This window comes from Podarcis pityusensis (assembly GCF_964106645.2).
Source record: "Podarcis pityusensis genome assembly, chromosome: 6".
NCBI lineage: Eukaryota > Metazoa > Chordata > Lepidosauria > Squamata > Lacertidae > Podarcis > Podarcis pityusensis.
The window spans coordinates 52,448,827-52,470,469 of record NC_138030.1 but is presented as its reverse complement, the minus strand read 5'-3'; the positions used below and the strand labels follow the sequence as shown (position 1 = coordinate 52,470,469).

General features: G+C 41.3%; 2 protein-coding genes across 8 annotated transcripts in view; one reads left to right on the top strand and one right to left on the bottom strand.

Annotated features, from left to right (window-relative positions):
- Positions 1–18,787, bottom strand: part of LOC308479118 (uncharacterized protein) — an 86,737-nt gene extending 67,950 nt beyond the window's left edge. For both annotated transcript variants that reach the window (XM_081009599.1, XM_081009600.1), the window contains exon 1: positions 18,671–18,787. The gene's annotated coding sequence lies outside the window, so the exon portion shown is untranslated. The remainder of the gene's footprint in view (positions 1–18,670) is intronic.
- LOC308479038 (phosphatidylinositol 3-kinase regulatory subunit gamma) overlaps positions 1–21,643 on the top strand; it is a 263,420-nt gene that overhangs the window by 195,555 nt on the left and 46,222 nt on the right. Inside the window, exons 1-2 of one of the 6 annotated variants that reach the window (XM_081009377.1) lie at positions 18,969–19,069; positions 19,871–20,031. The exons of 3 other annotated variants lie outside the window; for them this stretch is intronic. In XM_081009377.1, the coding sequence (XP_080865503.1) occupies positions 19,926–20,031 (106 nt within the window). In that variant the 5' untranslated portion in view covers positions 18,969–19,069; positions 19,871–19,925. Of the gene's footprint in view, positions 1–18,968; positions 19,070–19,204; positions 20,032–21,643 lie in introns of those variants that run through there. 2 more of the 6 variants (XM_081009376.1, XM_081009378.1) reach the window with 2 other exon arrangements.

The following is a 21,643-nucleotide window of genomic DNA, read 5'->3' as shown; positions in this document are numbered from 1 at the left end:
GAAAGGAAACAGCAGAAAGAGCTGGTGGTAGAGAGGCCTTGCTTGGAAATTTCCTGCCAAGCTGTATTCTTACTCACCAATAGCCTTTTTTCTGGGAGAAGAATAAGGTGCAAATGGCTACGAAATACCATTTTTAAAAAGAGTATTTACTTACATAATATTTTTATGGGCAAGCTCTCATAAGGTGGCTTTCAAAAAAAGGAAATACATAATACATAATCAATAGCTAAGAGAGAAAATCTTTCTGAGGAAGAAATACAAATAAAATTCCCAATTGTCTTCCTTTACTGGACCTCCAATTTAAGACACTGCTACCATCTTAAGTAGTGCATTATAATGCATGTCTTCTGCCACTGCGTTGACTGTGGGGTACACTGGATATACTGTAGTTGATAGAAAAACTACATAATTGCTCTGATTTTCCCATAGGAAGAGTAGGATATAAAGAAATAAATTTTTCACACAACACATTATACTGGACATATAAATCTAAATGAATTTGCATGTTGTATTCAGCTCACACTGCTGGGAGGTTTGGAATTTCTGCATAAAGTAGAAGAATATCTTTGTCCATGTACTTTTATCAGATATCCAAAGTGATATTTCCACTGAACAGTTATGAAATCACTTTGTCACTTTGCACTGCCAATATGTCATTTGGAAGTTCATGTCAGGTAGAATATACTTATGCAATCTGATTTACCAAAACTTGCTTATTGGCCTTGTAGTTCAAATTTTAAGCTTTTCAAAGTCAACCTTTAGTGTTCAGCTCCAAGAATATGGCTGCCCAAGCCATCTCTGACTTCAGAGCAGGTAAACTAATGGTAGCCAGAAAGTAGACAGCTTTGCCAGCTTGGGTACCCGCTGACATAGCAGAATACAGTGGTACCTCGGGTTAAGAACTTAATTCGTTCTGAAGGTCTGTTCTTAACCTGAAACTGTTCTTAACCTGAGGTACCACTTTAGCTAATGGGGCCTCCCACTGCCACTGCCCTGCTGCCATGCGATTTCTGTTCTCATCCTGAAGCAAAGTTCTTAACCTGAGGTACTATTTCTGGGTTAGCGGAGTCTGTAACCAGAAGCGTCTGTAACTTGAAGCGTCTGTAACCTGATGTACCACTGTATTGGCTACTTGTTGCTAGATAACACTTGCAATTTGTGAGCTAAGTACATGCTAATAAATCCATAAGTGGAATGTGCACATATCTGAAACATCTGCATGTTACCTTTCCAAAATTAACTTTCAAAAAACTCTATGTACGGCCATTTTAAAACAATAAATAGACTTCCAAACTTTCTCTCTGCCCTTGTATAATTTCTGCATAAACTAATCTGATTTCAGCCATGATTGGAAAGCAGCAGTATCTCCACTTGGGTGCTGAGGTCAAAGAAGCCACTTCTCTGAGGTCTCACAGGAAACTCATTATAAGACCTGGTTAAAAGATCTGCTCAACCAGCTTTGGGGACATTTGCTTCAAGCAAAAAGCTGCCTGTCCCTTTCTTTTGCTTGATCCCTCTATGAAACAAAGAAAACTTTGATCTGAGCTGCTCCAGAGGAATTAACTCTAGTGCTAGCACTGACATTAACACCCTCATTAGCTGGATTAAGTCTGGAGTTGCCAAACATTAATCTAGTTAATTAATGTATATTTTCCCTGCCACACATATTATATTGGCATTTTTTAGTTGCTGTCGTGAAGGCTGTGACCTGGTGACTGGGGTCCTGACTCACATGCATCTTTATTACATTGCTACCCTACTGATTTTGCAAGGCACCCCAAGGCGGTTAACATGAGACTTCCAGAGGACCTCCCATCCAAGTGCTGACCGGCTTTCAAGCTGTTTAGCTTCACAGATTAAACTACAGCAGGCACCTCCCAACTATTGCTGTTGGCTGAATGCTTTGCAGGTTATGCATGCTTTTAACTTCTAGGGCTTGAGCTTTTACAGTGAGTAGACATCCAGCACAGGAATGAGGAGATCCCTCATACCCTCCTTTAACATGCAACACCGAAGAATGAGAGACCTCTAGATGTCATAACCATAGTCATCACACGTTGAAGGATTTGGATTGCAGAGGTCTCCCCAGATGATTGGCTAAGAAGTTAGCCTGCTTAGCTGTTGGTTGCTTGTTAACTGTTTTGCACCAATGGTGGATGAAAGAATAGGAGTGGGTGTGCTTGGGATCTATGTGCCCTAATAGAGATTCCAACACTTTCATTCTGTTCCCCTCAGATATTATATGGCTGTATCCATCTCAATGCACCTGTCAAATTTTGTGCCATTTTACCTCTTTTCCTTTTTTTGCTGGTCTGACGTAATAATGGTGCATTTTTCATAGATATGTTCTCCTCCCAGATTTCCATGCTGAGGGTTTTGATTCTTACTGAAATGCTGGATTTTCCTAATTGCATCCAGCTCTCTTACGTTTTGTGCTCCAAAAGAAATGGGCCTTGGTCCAGGAGGCTAAAGTAGCTGATTTCTGAGACAGTGGACTAGCTGCTGTGAGGAAAACCGGCAAGGTTTCTAGCTGAATAAGTGCACAGAATCAGTGGTGCAAATTAATTAGCACACATTTAAAGGGGGGGGGGAGAGAGAGATTCAAACTGCACCAATCACATCAAATACGTATGCCAGTTCAATGTTGTATGTTATTTTGCACAAGAACAGCAGATGTAGACAAGAAACCCTGAGAATTCATGGTCCAGTACAGGATACAGCACTCCTTACAGGAATATCAACAATGGAGGCCTTATGTTCAGTGTGGCAGCATTACAACCCGTGGTCTGCAGAGATCCCTGTTCCCTTCCCCCCACCCCGCCGTCTCTCGGCTGTTCAGGTCAGTTCAGTTATGACCTGGGCCAGGCCTTAACTCGTAGGACTCATCCACACTTCCTTTTGTGCTGTGTTTCTAGGCATAGGTCCAGGCTTTAAAGATTCAGGCCCAAACATGTTTTTTGAGTGATATTTGGTGAATATTGGTTTTCTAGTGGTCAAGTGATTTGGAAAGTTCAACTCTAGCATGTTAAAATGTTACTAGCTGGATAAGGGCTTTAAAAAGTGTTGTTTCGAGTGAGGATAAAGGCAGTAGGTAGGTTTGTGTTTCGGGAAAAGTCCAAAAAGGAAAGCAGGCAAGGGTAATTTACTATCTTAACCTATTCTCGCTTTCAAGATCACTTGCTGTTTTTTTGGGGGGATTGTTATCTAGAGATGGTCACACATTGTTTTTTGGTGTCTTGTTCTCATTATTGTAAGCTGTTTTGAGAGAGAGAGAGAGAGAGAGAGAGAGAGAGAGAGAGAGAGAGGCAGCAAATAAAGTGATGGTGATGATGACATTGTTTTTATTACAAGTATAGCACTCATAGAACACAATTAGGACTGTCAATTTGATCAAAGACCACTTTCTTTTAACCAAGTATTATAGTGCTTAACCACTTGAAATTAATTTTATGGTGTCTTAATAAGGTGACAGTTTTAATACTTTCTACAAATAGTAAGTTTCAGCTAAATAGACATTGCAAACAATATATTTTTGTTCATAGTGCCTAGTCAAGAGATGTATAATGATGGACATCAGCAGCAACTGCCTATACCAGTTAGGTCAGAATATTAGGCTATTCAACCTAGTATTGTCTACTCAAACTGATAGCAACTCTCAAGTCTTAGGCAAAGAAAGGTATTTCACATCACCTGTTACCTGATCTTTTTACTGGAGGTGCCAGAACCTGGGACCTTTTGCATTCAAAGCATGTGCCTCCTTAGAAACTTCATCGGTAAGATAATGAATAAAAAACTTTTATGCAGTAAGCTAATGCATATCTTTTCACGGGTAGAAGTTCTAGTTAAAATCCAAGCAGAACCCTCATTTTGAATCTTGGTTTAGTCTGTGCAATTCATTACTCCATTCAATTTTATTTATATATTAAAAATTAATTTTCCATGATTGGCTCAACATCTAAAATTTAAAGAGTTTTTGATTTGAGGTGGAGCATGCTGCAGGCTTGAAACAGTCTACTGTCGTATTTAAAATCCTCTTTAAGTAATCTGCTGGTGCTGCTGTAGATTGCTTAGCCATCCAAAGTGAAAGTGGGCTTTTTTAGTTGTTGTCACTTGAAAACCATCAGTTCATTCTCATGCTACTATTCCAGTGCCATTGTAAAAACCTTTTCCTTCCAGCTAAAATGACTCTCCCAGGGGACTTGCTGCAGCCTGTTTCCTAGCCCTTGCCTTTCTACGCCTCCAGGAATTGCAAGTTCTTCTCTATCCCGTCAAACAATCCCACCACTGTTGTGCATGATGATTGTCACTTCTCCTGCCTTTCCTGGCATGTGGACCAGTTTTCCTGCATCCCCGCACTGCCTCACCACCTCCTCATCACAAGAAACCACAAATGAAAACATAGCACTTCCTGGCTGATAATTGTTTTACTTTATGTAACGCTGCAGAGATGTGTAGTGACACCTTACCAAAATAATGAAGCTGAATCTCTGCCCAGGACAGACAGAAGTCTTTTAAGGCCAGGCTTCGCCACCCATAATTCATGTTGATTGCCTATTTCAACAATGTCAAAAGAATTGCCCAATGCCATGCTACTATACAAACAAAGGTGTTGGAGAACTAAGGATGCTTTCATACAGGCCCAATAATTCATGGATGTAGCAATGACATTTTGAGGGATGGGGCAAGTTTCTCCACAGATATGAAGACGAGATTGCACACACTCATCCACTGGCACTACATTGCCAATTATGACAAACACATGGTACATGCTTATTGAATGCATGCTGCATGAAATCAGCCCACAGAGGACCTCATTTTCAGGTGATTCAGGATGATGCAGAAAAAGGTTTCATATGTCATAGAAACACAGAATTTGTGAAAGTTGGCATGTTCAGGACAATAGCCTTACTTGCTGTTCTTCAGGGTTAAACCAATGCACATGGCTAAACCAAATATCCATCTATCTCAGAATTTTGTGTCTGACAAAGGATATCCAAATACTGTGGGAAGCTCTCAAGCAAGGCAAGGAGGCGAAGTCTGTCTTTTACAATTCAGAATGGTGGGTGGAAACAGCCTTCTGACCTTGTTACTATTTCCATTGATCAATATACAGTTCTGCTGAAATCAGTAAGGATATTGTGATTCTTGCTTTGGCTTGAGAGCTTGGATTTTACTGCATTTTGTGTAATTTTAGAAGGCTGTTGCACATGTGCACATATACTACATGAAAGTGTGCGTGTAAAGGCATGCCTGTGTTCCTCACCGTGCACACAAGTGCCTCCAGGAGGTACTCAAGGGTATGCAGTACCCGCACCTCTTTTGTTGTTGTTAAAAAGTGTGGCACTTACTGTAATGACTTCATGGGAGTACCAGCACCTATTTTTCTAGAAAAAAAGCACCTCTTTAGTGTTGCAATTTAGTAGTCATCACCTCCATCCCATGTGCCCTTTGTCATCTCCCTTCCTTCCCCATTGTTATTTTTTAAAAAACAACCTGTGTAGTTAAATTAACCCTAGAAAGCACAGGTTGCTTGCCTCCAAGGTGCTATCAATGCAAAACCTGTATTGTTTGGATTTCTGTTTGACTAGGAAAGGTAAGAGTTTGGGAGATCTGGGTAATAAAAGTTGCTTCTTCAGGAGCTGGCAGGTTTTACAAAGCTCTTACTGTTTCAAAGGGGGAGGGGGAGAATTATGTGTTAACCTAGTCACTGTGATTTGCATAGGAACAATTCAGGTTTTCATTTTATGGCAGGTTCTTGGCCTAGAAACTGTTGTTATTAAATGTTGCACTGGTATGTTGGTCCATTAATCAGTGCTGCAGTATTTACCTTGCCTTTACCCGCTAGGCAATAAACATCTCATGATCACTCAGTGCAGTGTAGAGCCAAAGCTAACTTTTTTGTGGTTTCATAATCCTCTAAAACCCTAGGTCTAAAAGCACGAGGTAGCCCTTCCTACTGGAAGTGCCAGCAAGGTGAGCTCCTCTCTTAATCACATGCACTCATTCGCTCTTCCAGTAGCCATCTGGTAGCCCAGGATGAGAACTGGTCATCTGAATAGTTTATCACAAGCTGAACCCAATCCACATTTTGAAGGATTGCACTATTGGGCAAAATGACAGCCTCTCTGCTGATGGCAAATTGTTCAGGTGGGTCATCTGCCATGCTCATGGAAGTGCCAGAAGCCAGGGAGTTGAGCTAATGGCTGCAATAGGAAGAGCTACCATGTGTGTATCATTACCAATTTAATCTGAGAGGGTCAAATGAATCTCGAACTTCAGCTTGCATCGCCTAGATTTAAATCTAGCGTTCTGTCTTCTGAACCATTCTGGATAGTGTCCAGTTTCTAAAATGCAAGGTTTCAAGTCTGTATTAAAGCAGCACCCTGCAATCTGGAAACTTGGGTCCCAAACATGTGATGACTGGCTGTGGTTAATTCAGTAGCAGATTTTACAAACCCTTCATGTGATCTTAGAAACAGGTTCTGGGGTCTAAATGTAATCAGCTTAACTATGATTCTTGCACTGATAACAGTGACTGATTTGATGAGAAACCCCATTCCTATATGCCCCCTGCCATTCTAACATGTTTCAGGTCCTTAGAGGAAAAGAAAAGAGAGGCTGTCATTCTCTTTTCCACACCATCATCCAATTTATATAAGATTTGAGGTTGTCTTTGGGATATATTATCACTTCTATAGTAGAATAAGAGCAAGGAGTAAAAAACTGAATGGAAACACACCATATATATTAAAACAGCTGTGTAGGAAAGCTTGTCACACCTAGCTAAATGCAACCTGCTTCTGTGTAATTCCTACATTTTATTTTATGTTTTAGAAAAGTCAAGGGGTAAACTGAAAATGTGGGGGGAGAGAGAGAAAAAGAAATAACTGCTCAGTGGATATCATCCTGTAATGAGCAATTTTTCTTTGTAGAAAATGTGGATTTTAATCGAACAACTAATAACAAGTTTGCAAAGTTTCTAATGAAATTTTTCTGTTTGAGTTTTCAAATTAAAGGTGCTAGAGCTCAAGTCTTCCTGCAGATTGTAGTGCCTCCTCCCCATTCCCAAATGAGAGAAGGCTGGTTGTAGCACCTCATTGGTAAAGAAAAGGCACCCAGTATTTGCTTACTTTTCTTTAGCATTAGGGCACATGTGCTCTGGGCTGTCTCTGTTAGTGGTCCCCCATAGCTCAGATGCATGGCTTGTATCCAGCAGAAACCCTACACTCAGCATGGTGGACCCAATTCTGCCCCCCCCCCCCCAGCTGAGAACTTGAGGCACTTGACAAAGAACGTTCTATTTAAGTAGGCATTTTAAATAAGTTTTCTGGGGTCTTGGATTAATTTTTAAACACGGCTTAAAAACTACAGTAACTAAGCAGTATATAAATAGCATAAATAAATAAACAAACTCTTGCATTCTATCTTTTCTCCTTCCCTCCACTGTCTTACCATTAAAGTGGAGGCATGTTTTCATGGCTGCTCTTCAGAGTAAAAAAAATAAATAAACTTTCATATAGCAGCTGCAATTTTTGCCTGATGCTAAGAGGTTGCTCTTGTCCCGTGTGTGTCCCTTAGGGAAGGGAAGCCAGGAAAAAGCAGCATCTTCCAAGCAAACATAACCATGTTTCCATCTGAGAAAATGTACAAGGAGAGCGAACGTAGCCAAGCAACCATGCATTATGGTAAAATGGGTCATTCTGAAGGCACAAATTGCATGTGTGCTATTGGAGGGAAATGATACCCCCAACAAAGATTTGTTTGTGGTGTCTGCGTCTGAATGTTTAGTTCAACTTATTAAGAAATAATGTGGCCTTTTTAAATTTTTCATGCCCTCAAGGCCTCTCCTTCCTTTTCTCATCTTTGCAATCACCCTCCACAGCTCTGAGTCCTGGATCATAGTCACGCACCCTTTTTGCTGGTGAAGACAACAAGATTACAGATCTGTCAGTGGGATCTGCGTGACACTCCTCCCTTCCCACACCTCTAGGGAGACGAAAACTACCTCAACAACATTCCTAGTTGGGGCAGGAAAGCCCCCAGCCTGAAAATCTCCAACAAGGCCATAGAAAAACCTTTCTAATTTTCACTGAAAATGGCATTTACTATAGAGACCACAGGCTACATTACATGTCTGGAGTCACACTCCAGCTTGGTATAAACAGATGTGATCCCACTGATGGCTTCCTAAAGACATTATCCAAAATTCATTATTATTTAGGAAGTCCATATCATCCTATTTAAAAGACAGGGTCACACCCATCAAACCTGGACTCTAAAATCAGATGAAAGAACCATCAGATGCAGAATGAACAAGAATAGCCCTCCTTGAAATTAAGCACAAAAATGAGCTTTTTATGGAAACAATGAAATGAAGCAGCATACTATAAAGAAGTATAGATCTCTGCATATATTGCAACCATAGGAGCCAACTCCTAGGGATTGAGGTCCTTTCGACCCCCCCCATAAAATATTTGAGGGGTCTCCCCTCAAAGTGGGCATTGCCATTCAAATGTTGTACATACACCACATCTTGTGATCAATTATGTTTAACTGCTCCCCACAGTTGGCACCCCTGAATTTGCAAACTCCTTTCGAAGAACTGAGCATGTGAAAAAGTCAGAGTGCCTATAAAATTTAACGTGCAAATGGGGCTATTTTTTATTCTAGAATAGGGAGTTTTTGAAACAAGGAAGATTTCCTAAAAGCGTTTGATTGAGATGGGGTCATGCAGTAGTTGGGGTTCCTCCAATGACCTTTTTATTGAGTATTCATCCTGAATTGTTTGCATAAAGCTTACATGGAGATTATATGATTTCCAGTCTTTATTGAGCCTTTGTTCTGATTTGTTTTGGGGGAGGTTATACAACAATGAGCTTTCACCTTGCATTCAACCCCACTTTGCTTACGTGGTGGTTACACACTTACCTGTTAATCTGTCATTTATCCCACACTTTTTAGTGTATGTCCTCTTCACTTTCCTCACTGCAGAAAGTCCACATTTGTAAAAGTGGATTTGTTCTGCCAAAACACTTTAATCCATTTTAATTGCAAAAATTTACAGTATGAGATTGAATCCTTCCCACAAGGTACTGACAGTCTGGAGGCAACCTTAGTGAAGAAACTAGGCATTTTTATGAGATGGGAGTTGTAGCATTGGGAAAGAGGTGACTGCTTGTTCCTTATAAAATAGCAGAAGGACTGCAAGGTTTCCTTCTCTATGTACCAAAATTATGCTGTCAGAATTTTTTTTAACTTCTGCTGCAGCTTCTGCTTGTCCTGGTCTGTAAGATTGAACTGAGAAAAATAGCTAAGCAAAGATCTCTTCCCTGTTAAATGAGTTACTCACAGACATATGGTGAAAGTCAGGGACTCTGCAAGTACAATCAAGGATGAGAGACAACATAATTGGTTACAGTCTGTACACAAGATGAGGTATGGATAGAGCAATTGTGGACAGGGCAAGAGCTATACTTAATAGCCTCTAGCTCTATGGACATACTCTTCCAAGGACTGTTACACAGATTTTAAAGAAAGGTCCATGAAAGTCCACCCTGTTCCAAAATAGATTGTAATTCCATATTTTAATGATAGTATAATTGAACACATAGAATAAGTGGTGACTCAGAAACTTATCCTATACTAAAAGAAGACATGTTTGGTGTTTTTGGTTTTTGAAATAAGGGATATCTGGCTACATTATTCATCAGGCCCACTTAATAAATATACATAAATACATTTTCCCCATGGAAGAGAGAGGAGGAGATAAAATAATGCATGTAGCCTAGCCCAAATCCTGCTAGATTCTTCAAGTTTAGTCAAACAAATTACCATGAATGCTTTCATGAGACACAAGATCAGGCCCCTCAAAGAACTGGGGTGAGGGAAGAAATAATGAGGAAACTCCTCACACAGTAGAATATTAGACAAGTTCAGAGCTGGGCAACTGTCTCTGAACTCTCCAATCCAGCACTTGAGGGGTGGAATAGTTAGCTTGCCCTGACTGTATAGGAGAGTTCAGGAGGAAATTGGCATCAGGGGATGCCTAATGCTGTATCTTCCCCAGTATCTCCCCTCTCTCAAACCCTTCAACCTGTTAGGTGGCATGTAGCTTTTATAGTTTAAATAGTCCTTTGTATGAGTGTATATGGGGAAGAGTTAATTTGAATCAGAGGAAATATTTCCCTCCGAATCAAATTAATCACTTCCATTAGACCCTTTAAGCTACAAATGGGGTGTGCTCCATAATAAATTAAAGGAACATAAAGAGAATCGGGGTTCAGTGATGTATTAGCTCTAGGTCTGATGGTCACCCAGCAGAGACTGGTTGTTCCTGCACTCCGCTCTCATGCTGTCAGGGTTCTGTGAACAATCCTCAATCTTCTCATTTTTTTAGTTTGTTTCTTTTTAAATGGAGTTTTTCTGCAAACCTAAGATGTCCCCTCAAGGATGCAGGAACTACCATCACCCGACCTTGGGTGGCTCTGTTTCACTGCAACATTGGTTGATACAAGACAGCTGACTTTGCTGTTGTGACAGTCTTGTGCAAGTGATATTGTTCCTTTTAAAGGTGGCCAGTCATCTTGATGTATTATGGAGAGAGTTTGCTATCTGTTGGGAAAGGGGATAGCAGCACTCACCGTTGGAAAAAGAACACTCTGCCACTGCCATCACTTTGCTGCACACCAGCCAGCGGCAATTTGGGAGTCTGATAAATTCCAGTGAAACTATGTCAAGGAGGGCCACAAATCAAATTAAGCGAACAGGCTTGAAATCATTTAGGCTACTCACTTGATAGGAATATGTCCCATTGAACTCAGTAGGGGTTACTTCTAAGTGGACATGTATAGGATTTGCACTATTAGCACCTGTTTTGACTAAGGGTTTGTTTTCCCATTTCATTTGCCTTTATGAACAATGTGTGGCTGTTTCTCATTTTATTATACAATCTGCAGTCACAAAATATATGGGTACTTCACTATGTAAATACAGTTCTCTCTGTGCTGGGTGGCTAACAGGGCATGGTAACATTTCATTTGAAGCTTGGAGCAGAGTGAATATGTAAGACGGCAATCTTTATTTAAATCTGCCAAAAGGGGAAAAAAAGGAAGTATTAGAGTCACTCCAAAACTTGGCTATTGCCATTCTGTTGATAAGCCATGAAAAAGGCAGGCATCTATCTCTTCAGAAAAATTACTTCCTTGTGCTCCTCACCACTACCACTGACAAGACGACCATGGATGGCACTGTTGGGGACTGCTGAATGAGAATAAAAAATAAAGCTTTTTCCACATATCCTTAACAGCTCAGAGATGCAACACAGAGCTTATTCCCACAGAAGCTGCTTCATCCTCTCTCCCCTTACTTCCCCGTGTTCCTTTGCAGTGCCACCACTGCAAACAGAAATATAATACAGTATTGGAAGATCTGGACAATTGTTGCTGTACTGCTTTGAAAATTTCCACTGGGGATGCTTAACAGTCCAGGCTTACTTTCACATTCAGAGTCTGATAGCCATATTTGTACACAGGAAGGAAATTTATCTGAGATCAGATCAGTTTGGTCTGGTCCTGAGGGAATTTTGCTTTCCTTTGTGGCGTGTAAAATGGTTTGTCTACTTGGTGGGTCAAAGTTAGAGTATTTTTACTGCAGCACCACTGTGAATGTAAGGCAGATTGTGCTGAAGTTTTTCAGAGAACAGGAAGGGGAGAGAGTTGAGGAGATCATGACTGGACTGTGTGTGTATGTCTATCAAAGAGATGGTGAATACATTGCATATATGTATACATAGTCACACACTCATACTAATGCATAATATCTGCAAACATGTAGGCTGACCAAATTTTGATTAATTGCATAAGGAGGTTAATTTTAACATCTCTCTCCAATTTTTCTCACCGGAGTGGTACATGCTCTGGTTATTTCCCGCTTGGATTACTGCAGTGTGCTCTACGTGGGGCTACCTTTGAAGGTGACTCAGAAACTACAACTAATCCAAAATGCCTGCCGCAACTAATCCAAAATGACTGGTGACTGGGAGTGGCCACCAAGACCATATAACACCAATCCTAAAGGATCTTCACTAGCTCCCAGTACATTTCTGAGCACAATTCAAAGTGTTGGTACTGATCTTTAAAGTCCTAAAAGGCCTCAGACATCATTCACCTCCATCATTCAGCCTGAGGTCCACTTCCAAGGGTCTTCTGGCGGTTCCCTCACTGTGAGAAGTGAAGTTACAGGGAACCAGGCAGAGGGTCTTCTTGGCAGTGGCGCTCCCTCTGTGGAACACCCTCCCATCAGATATCAGGGAGATCAAGAATTAAACAACTTTTAGAAAACATCTGAAGGCAACCCTGTTCAGAGAAATTTTTAATGTCTGGCATTTTATTATTTTTTATATTTTTCTGGAAGCCGCCCACATTGGTCAGATGGATGGGATATAAATATTATTATTATTATTATTATTATTATTATTATTATTATGTCTCCAAAGGGATCCTACTGTTTCCAAGGTGGGAAATGTCACTTTGGGGAGAAATGGACACAAATGAGGAAGGAGAAAGCGGCATTCAATATAAAGATAATGTTTCATTACCCACCACCTCCCCAGGAGGTTAAATGAGCTGCCCACTGAGATCAGCTATCCCAATTCTAGCTCTGAGGTTTTAAATGGGTTTCAGCAGGGTAGGACTCAGGGCTATTCAGAGTTGCAGTGTTGAATGAAACTTGATCGACCTTCCACCTTTGCAAAGTTGCAAAGGGTACAACCCATGTTCTGCAAGCTGTGCCATTTATGCCAAGGAACCCAATCTGGAAATGAAAGGACTTTTGCTCTCTTTTGTGCTCAAGAGGGGCTACACAACCCATATCTTGTGTACTTCTGCTATGGGCTCTGTCTTGATATTCTTCCACCAGTGCTAGGTGAATTGCAATCTCCATGGAAGTGGTGATTCACCACATACTCTCTCCCTATATAGCTGTAGAAGCATGTTGGAGCCTAAATCAGGTCGCTGGTTATCACATTTTCATAGCATAGCCCAAAAGAAACCCAGCAGATTGGCTCAAATGGCTTTTCTGTGTTCAGCATATTCTGCTGGAAGCTCTTCTGGCTTTTTCCAAAACACATGAAAACACTCGGGTCTTTAATATTTAATCCTGCCTCAAAGTACAAATTGTCAAACGCAAGGAAATGAAAGAGAGTTTATAGCAGTTGACAATGTGAACCTTTGTTGCATTGGAGAGTGGGCAGAATGTTGGTTTCTAAACTTTCTAGTGTTTTAAGATTGTCATCATATTATCACCTTTATTATATGGGACCAAAGATCATGGGACCCATGAAATGCTGCTTGGGCTAAGAGGGAATATGGCATGTTTGGGCTGTGTGTAGGACACATGGAGAAAACCCTCTATTAATCTGAACATTGTGCAAAGTTATCTGGCCTAGCTATCTAGCTATCTCTGTACAGTATCTATATATAATGGAATTGATGGAGGGGGTTTAATTACAATAAAATAAACTTGGATATACCTTTCTGCATTTAGTTGCAATCAATACATACAAGTGGGACCTGCAACAAAAACTTGTAGCATGGAGTGCCCCTTTTCAGAATTCCAGATGCTCTATTCCATCCTCCTCCCACACTCCATTAGTCAAGATTACTTGCCAATAGAGCATGCTCAGTCTGTGGGCTTTTTTGCCACTCTCCCTTAAGTTTTGTTTTTAAATAGGTTTTGGGTTTTTTGTACTTCTGAAAACTATTTCTGAGTAGACATGGTTAGGATGACACATGATTCCTACACACATTTACACTGAATGTCAATGTCATTGCATTAAATCGGGGTGGGGAACCTGTCACCCAACAGGAATTGCTGGACTCCACTGGCCATCATTCCTGACCATTGGTCATGTTTGCAGCGGGGCTGGATGGAAGTTGGAGTCAACAAGATCTGGGGGACACCCCACCCCCCCGCAGTGTCTCATATTATTCTTCTGGGATTCACTGTTTCTGTTAGAGGGTGTTGAACAGAAACATACTGAAATAATTTCTAATATTTTTTATTTAAAATGTTAAAAGAAAGGGGGCATATATTCCTATCAGAGATTAATCAGAGAGTGAATATGGATATAAAATTAATTTATCTGGAGTGAATTACTTGAATGAAAGCTACGCTTTTATGCAGCGCGCGCTCTCCCTCAAGGAATCTGGTTACTGTAGCAGCAGCTTTCTTTCAATTACTTCCTACAGAGATTATTCAAGCAGCAGCAGTAAACTTAAAAATCTCTATTGCCATACTTCTGTAAAGTGAATGTAGGCTTCTAATTATTCAACACCATTTTATTCATTTTTAGTATTCACCAAAACCCCCATCAGCAGGGGGATTGGTTAACTGGCACAAATATTGTATCATCTGAATGTATAATATGTATTGCTATGGATGGAGAAATTATCAGTTGCTTGGTTTTCAGAGCAATGAAAAACACCTTTAAAAGAAGAAAAGCAGTCTCTTTCAATCCTGCTTCCAATGTTACATTTGAAGCTGTGGTTTAATTAAGCTCTGTGTCTCAAAATGTGTGCTGAGTTCACGGAGGAAGGGTTACATCATGAACATTCATCAAAACTGTGAAAGTTGTGAAGAGAATCAGTGACATTTTACAGGCAGAAATGTCTTTTTCCGTGAAATAGATAGGTATATAACAATTCTTATGTCAACTTTGTGTGTAACTTAAAGCATCTATGAGCTCCCCCACATCACCATTTGACATCAAATTAATTCCACCCATCACCATTCAAGTAAATGTGTCCTTCCAAGCCGTGCTCCTGTGACCCTGCCATTGTTTTAAAATTTCTAGAAGACTCTTGCTTTCTTTACTTAAAGAGATACTCCTTTTCTCTCAAAATCTGAACTTTGTTTAGGCCTATCTATTACATTGACTAAAGGTAGTTTCAAACATCTCATTGAAAAATGATTGCAAAGTGCTGTTTCTAGTTTTCTTGGCTTGCAGCCTGACTACAGCATCACATTACCTCTGGTTTTGGGTCAGCTGCAACAAGTACAGTAGAGCTGCATAAGCTGCAAATTGTCCTGAGCCTACTTCCTCAGAAGCAAGCTATATTGAACTCAGGGGGACTTACTTTGGTGTAAAAAGACTCAACATCTGGTTATGAGGAAACACAACAATGTAATTTAAAGGTGTGTGAGAGAGACTGCAATTCTTGACTTTCTAAGAAATCATCCATCCCACAGAATGCAGTAAGCTTTACTTCTGAGTGAACATGACTAGGATCATGCAGACAGTCATTGGAGTAAATCTCAGTTCATATCATCTGGACCTGTATAATAGATATTTAAGACAGAGGCAGGTAACTTGTGGCCCTCCAGATGTTCCCCCCCAACTCTGTAGCCAATGGTGAGGTATAATGGGAGTTGTTGTAGTCAAGCATCTGCAAGGCCAAAGGTTAGCTATTCCTGATTTAGATGCAGCGAAAAGTACAATCTCTGCCCCCTTTTAATATTTGTTTCTCAGTTTCTGAAGGTTGCTCTTACTACCTCGCTATCTGTACAATTGACAGATGCTATTTCTCAGCTGTGGCCAGGCATCTCTTTAGATCTGACGTTCATTCAAAAGGAGTGATTAAATAGGAACATGTAGTTATAAAGTGCCTTAAGAGTATCTGACTAGAACTGAACTCATTATTACTATTATTTGTAAAGTCACTCGAAATATTTTTGAGTTGTACGTTGAAGTGTTAAGTTCCAGCTCGCTTCCATCTCTCAAAACAGCTGGAAAGGGCACCGGGGTTACTGGGCTGAACGCCAACACAAGGAAGCAAAGCGGGTGAGGGAGCAGAGCAGCGAACGTTGTGTGCAGTTTTATCCACGGTGCGTTTGAAACCATAGCTCTCCTTAATGCTGCGTGTTGCCTCTCAATTATTTTCGAATATTCTGTATGGGACGGCTAGATCTTGAGACATCTTCAGCCGACCCAGGAGGTGCCCAGATTTCATCGGTGGCATTCGTAATGCATCACTTGTGTCTATTGTTCGTGTGAGTTGTAAAACACCATTTAGCGAAAGGAAAAAGCGGGGGGGGGGTGGAGTCTGATGGGGAAGAACGGAGGTGGGCACTTCAAGCTCTTTCATTCTCCACTCCAGCTCCCCCCTCCCTTTACCCTCTTTTCTTTGTCCCGCTTAGTAACTGGGACTTCCAGCCAATCGCCATCCGGCCGGCTGGATTTCTTTCCTTCCTATTGGGTAGTTCTGCCGAGGGCCGTTCAGCCAATCCTCAAGCTCGATGCTTCCTCTCAGACAAAAGACAAGCAAAGCGGCTCTCGCAAACTGGGCTAACTAATCCGCGCTCTCCTCCCCACCCCCGCCTCTTTCTTCCCGCCTGCCGAGCTGGCGTGTATCCTGGCAGCAAGCCAGAGACGTAATATGCGACTTCTTGCCTTAAATAAGGAGAGGAAAGGTAGAATTGTATGCCTATATTTTACACTGGCAACAAATAACACTGTTTCTGCAGCTATCCCTAATCAAAGCACTCAGGACCTCTCGTGCCGCAAAGTTCAGAAACATACCTAGACCATTTATTTGTCTTGTCACTTTGTCACCTGCTTCAATAACTTGCCTTCATTTGTGGCAGGGTAAAGAAGCTCAGCCTTTGAACAAAATACGCAAACTCCTGTTCCCAAAACTCTAAACCAGTTACGGTAGTTCTGTCTTTGAAGACAGAGACATTGAAGAATATCCTAAAATTACTTCACCATTTTCACATGTGCAAAACTTAAGCTGACTCATCAAGATCACATGGGTAGCTCCAAGCACAAAGCATGTTTTAACTAGGAAAGTGAATGTAATGGTCTTGTCTATACATTAAACCTCAGTTTGTAATTAAAAACAATGGTTGCTAGATGGAGGCAGTGGCTTCTCCACAGATGTGAAATCTGGGAATGATTGGCTATAGCTTCCCCAATATATGTACACAGCATGAGCATGCAGCAATAAGGAATGTGTGCAGTCATCAGATATGGTAGTGTACAGTTTTTTCCAATATGATATCCCTAAGGACAACAAACAATGTTGTATGGCTAGGATATTTAATCACAAATATAATTGTGAATTACCATTCACATAGGTAGATGCTGCTTAAAACCAAGTTTTCTCTGAGAGTATTCATTGATTCCACATGTGCATAGTATATTGCAAACATTTGGAACCAGATTATCTAGACTATCCTGAATATTATGGGATAACTCCTTCAAAATGTTAAGGACTGTGTGAACACCAGTTTCTGTGAATAACTATCACACATGAACATGTTAGATTTTGAATACTGTAGTTAGGGAGGTGGGAGCAGAAATAGTACTGCAGCCTAGCATTTTACAATCAGTATTTGGCAAGGATGGGCAACAGACCCAGGTTGTTTCAGACTTCACACGTAAGACTGATCCTAACTAGACAGGTTAAAACATACATGTTAAAAGTATTAGATGAGCAGCTAATTCTACAGGAGTCATTGTCTCACATGTCCTGCCAACAAACTACACAACATGAATTTTACAATAACAGTTCCTCCATCATGAAATGCATATAAAATAGCATTGATTAAGCACTCTTCCAAATATTACATCACACCGAGGCACAAACACTGCATCACCCACAATCTGCCACATACACAAATCTGGCTGCAGTCCTATGACTTCATACTTGGAGAAGTAAGCCCCTGTGACTCCTAAGTAAACATGGCCACAATTGGATTGCATGGTCACAAACTTTCAGTCAGTTGCACATAATTAGCCACACCACATTATATGCACCATGCCAATATGATTAAACACTTCCCATACACTCTGTCACAGATGTTGTAATATTCACCTATAGAAATTTCACTGAGTTTAATAGAGTGACTGGAGCATATTGCTTCTTATGCATGTAACAAATGTACACAACCAACCAGAATTAGATGTGCTTAGCCACTGCTATATAGAAGGCACAGATAAACTGGGCTTGGTACAGTTTTCTCTCTCTCTCTCTCTCTCTCTCTCTCTCTCTCTCTCTCCTATTTTCAGGGTTCCCTCCCCCAGTACATGCAGCACCCTACATTTTTGTTCACTTTGCTTCCAGTAGCCAACCCAATTCATGCACATGTAGAAAAATTTGCTGTGCAGGACCAAGAATGCATGCACTGATTCCTTGCTTCCATTCAAATTAAGTTTTTATAATGTATTAGATACTAAAACAGTTATGACTCTTATATCCAAGCTGGCCATTTCACATCCCCACAAGTTCAAGCATCGTATATGTGCCCATTCACAGCTCTCCATAAACCAGATCATGTACACATGACAGGAGTCTCCACATCCCACGAAATTTGGAGTAATCCCATTGGAGACACTGGAACTGCTCTGTAGTTGATGGGCTGCTGATTATGGCTTCAGTTATGTTCATACACACTTAGCATATTATATGCCTGCACATCAGCACAGTGAAACACCATGCACACATTAAGTCAGACGTTGTCAGTTTCACACGCATTGCACATTAAAATATATAGTCCCTTCACACAACACAACCGCATTATCCACAAACGTTCACAGTCCGAGTGCAAGCAAATCCAAAGATGGACCATACCAACAAAAAATGTAGGAAGTATGTGGTCAACGGTAACATACCGCTTACTCTCCTGTGCGTTAACCCATGTCAGTCAGCAAGTAAGCACATACTTTCTTGTGCATCGTCTCCTGTGTGCCGTTTGGGAGGGAAAGGGGGATATAGACGGGGCGGGGGGAGTCGATCCTATCTCTGAATGGTCTCTGATGCTGGCGATTTACCTCTGTGCACCGGGGTCTACATTCACAGGGTGCAGGCGAGCGATTGGGCGGCCGGGGGGGGGCACCTATCAACCTTTTGCTGCTCCAGCGGGAGGCTATCTCCCTCGTATCGCTACGCTGCCCACCCCACCCTCTGCTACTTTCAGTATGTGTGTGGACTCTCAGAAGAGAGGTGGAGGTAAAGTTGGAAGCAGAGTCTCCCCGGTTCCCGGCTTCGGTTTCTTCGCACGTCCAGACTACGTAGGTGAAATACCCTTTCAGCGCAAGCATGAAAGGGTTAACCGAAGTGGGGGCGGGGTTCTTCCCCCCCCCCCGCGCGCGCTCTGCCCCTCACCCACTTCTCTCCCCCCCCCCTCGGGTAGGCGGAGCTTCATCCCCGGCATAGAGGCGGTTGGCGGCGGTTGGGGCCTCCTCAGAGCCTCTTTAAAATGAATCCGAGTGGGGTTGGGAATAGCCGAGCACCAGAAAGCGCGCGGGGGCCGACGCTGGGCTTGTGCGCGGCGGGAAGCGGGTCGGGAGCTGCTGCTGCTGCTGCTGCTGCTGCCTGCAGCAGTGAGCGCTGGGCTTCGAGGGGGGCAGCGGTGCTGCTGGACTGGCGGCGCTGGGCTTTGCCCTGAGGCGACAGAGAGAAGGGAGACGTTCCCCTTCACTGGCGCACACTCGCTTTGGGGGAAGAGCAGAAGGATTGTTAATTTTTTTTAGCGAGAGAGCGACATTCAGTTTCCTCAAACTTTTCTTTTTAACCAACACAAAACAAGCAAAAAATTCTCCTTCTGCCTCCACGCACACGCTTTTTTTTGCATATTTCGACTAAGTGGCTTCTTTCCACCCTCAGTATCCTCGAAGCAAGGAGAGAATTAAAAAAAAAAAAAGAACATTTCTTTGGTTCCTCTCGCTTCCTGAGAGGGGAGTGGTTTTCCTGAAGAGGAAGCCATCGAGTTATTCTTAAATAAAGTTTCTCTCCCACTTACCCCCTTTTTTTGTACCTGCTATGGGCGGTTAAGCTTTATTTTGTGGTGTGCTGTTCTATTTATTTAAAAGAAACGAAGCTCACAAAGAGGGATCCCAGAGATCGCCCATCTGCCTGTTTGTCACAATGTACAATACAGTGTGGGATATGGATCGCGATGACACGGACTGGAGGGAGGTGATGATGCCATATTCAACTGAGCTGATATTTTATATCGAAATGGACCCACCAGGTAAGAAGCAACACCTACTTGGTTAAAAAAAAAAAGTTTAATTGTGTTTAGGTTTACAATCGTAGTGGTTCTTAAGTGTCGGGCATCTGTATTAAAAGTTTATTGTTCTTCCCTCCAATGGGACAGGCTTTGGTTCTTCTCTCGTTTTCTCTCCTGGAGAAGCAAAGAACTGTACTTGGAGGGGTGTAAACTTTTGCTCTTACTGTGTTCCGCTGTGCCCATTAAGCGAGTCGTTTTCATAAGGCTCGTTTTTGTTAAGAATCCGAGAGCTACCTGCTATTAGGCTGCAGAATCCAGAACACACGTTTTCCTTTCCCTTTCCTCCTATTGTAAATTCTTTGTACCGTGTATCAGTATTCATAATCTCACCTAAACTCATCTATTTAAAAATGTTATCTTCTCTATCACTTTCTGACACTAAATGTTTGGTTAATGTTTTTGGTCCTGATGTTTTTGAACTGATTCTTTTAGCTTTTGATTCTATGTTGGCTTCTGTAAGAAAACTTGCAGCCCAGTCCTTTGCTTGTGTGCTCAGGAATAAAATTACACAGATTTCATTTCAGCTTCCTATCATAATAAGCATGCATAGGATTGTAGCTTAAGTACTATGCATAATTTCCAGTGCTGAGAGGTATTGTCCCTACTTTGTTCTGGCGTAGGACTTCTTTTGTTTCTGGAGAGGAATGAGATGTGAGAAGAGCCAGAAGTTAGGTGAATCAGAAAAGGAAGCTGGATCCATTTGACATCACTCCTGAAATTATAGTGGTTGGTGTTTGAAATTGCTGCAGGCTTGTGATTCCTAAAACCATGCTGGTGATGATTTTAATAAGGAAAAAAGCTACATTACATTTTGGTTAAATTTAATTTGAGATTGTTAGGGGTTTTTTTTTTTATGAAGTTCGGAAAATACACTCCCTTCCATTACTTCAGAGTTCTGGTTGTCATGCAGATATGTGATTCTTTGTGACCTAAGGTGTTTAGGCTGTGCCAGCTGAATAATAGAAGTAAAAGTAACCTCAGAGATAATCCAGCTCAGCCAGATACAATAGCATGGTTTCTTGGACTTTATCCACACCAATGATGCTCATTCATGCTTCTCTTAAATCTCCAGAGTGTTCCATAACTTCTTAAGAAAAATTATCCAAGAGTCTTGTCGCATTTGAAATACTAACAAATTTATTATGGCATAAGCTTTCATGGACTCAGGCATACTTTGTCAGCTTGAGTTCACAAAAGCTTATGCCATAATAAATCTGTTAGTAAGGTGCCACAAGATTATTTTGCAAGAGACTAATATGGCTACTCCTCTGGAAATTCTTCAGAAAACTTATTGCTGAATGCATATTGATATTACCAGCTTCAAACATCAACCACAAGTCTGTGAAACTGCAGTTTAAATACTTTTTTTAAAAGTTCAGTCCCATCTCTTGGTGCATGTAGCAACCATTCTCTGTTTCCTTTATGATAGCAGTTTTCAATAATCCAGAGAACTATCTTATTTCCTCTTAGGCTGCAATCTTCTACTTACTTACCTGGAAGTAAATCATATTGAACTCAATAGGACTTACTCCCAAGTAGGGAAAGGATTGAGCTGTATAATCTCTAAGCAAAA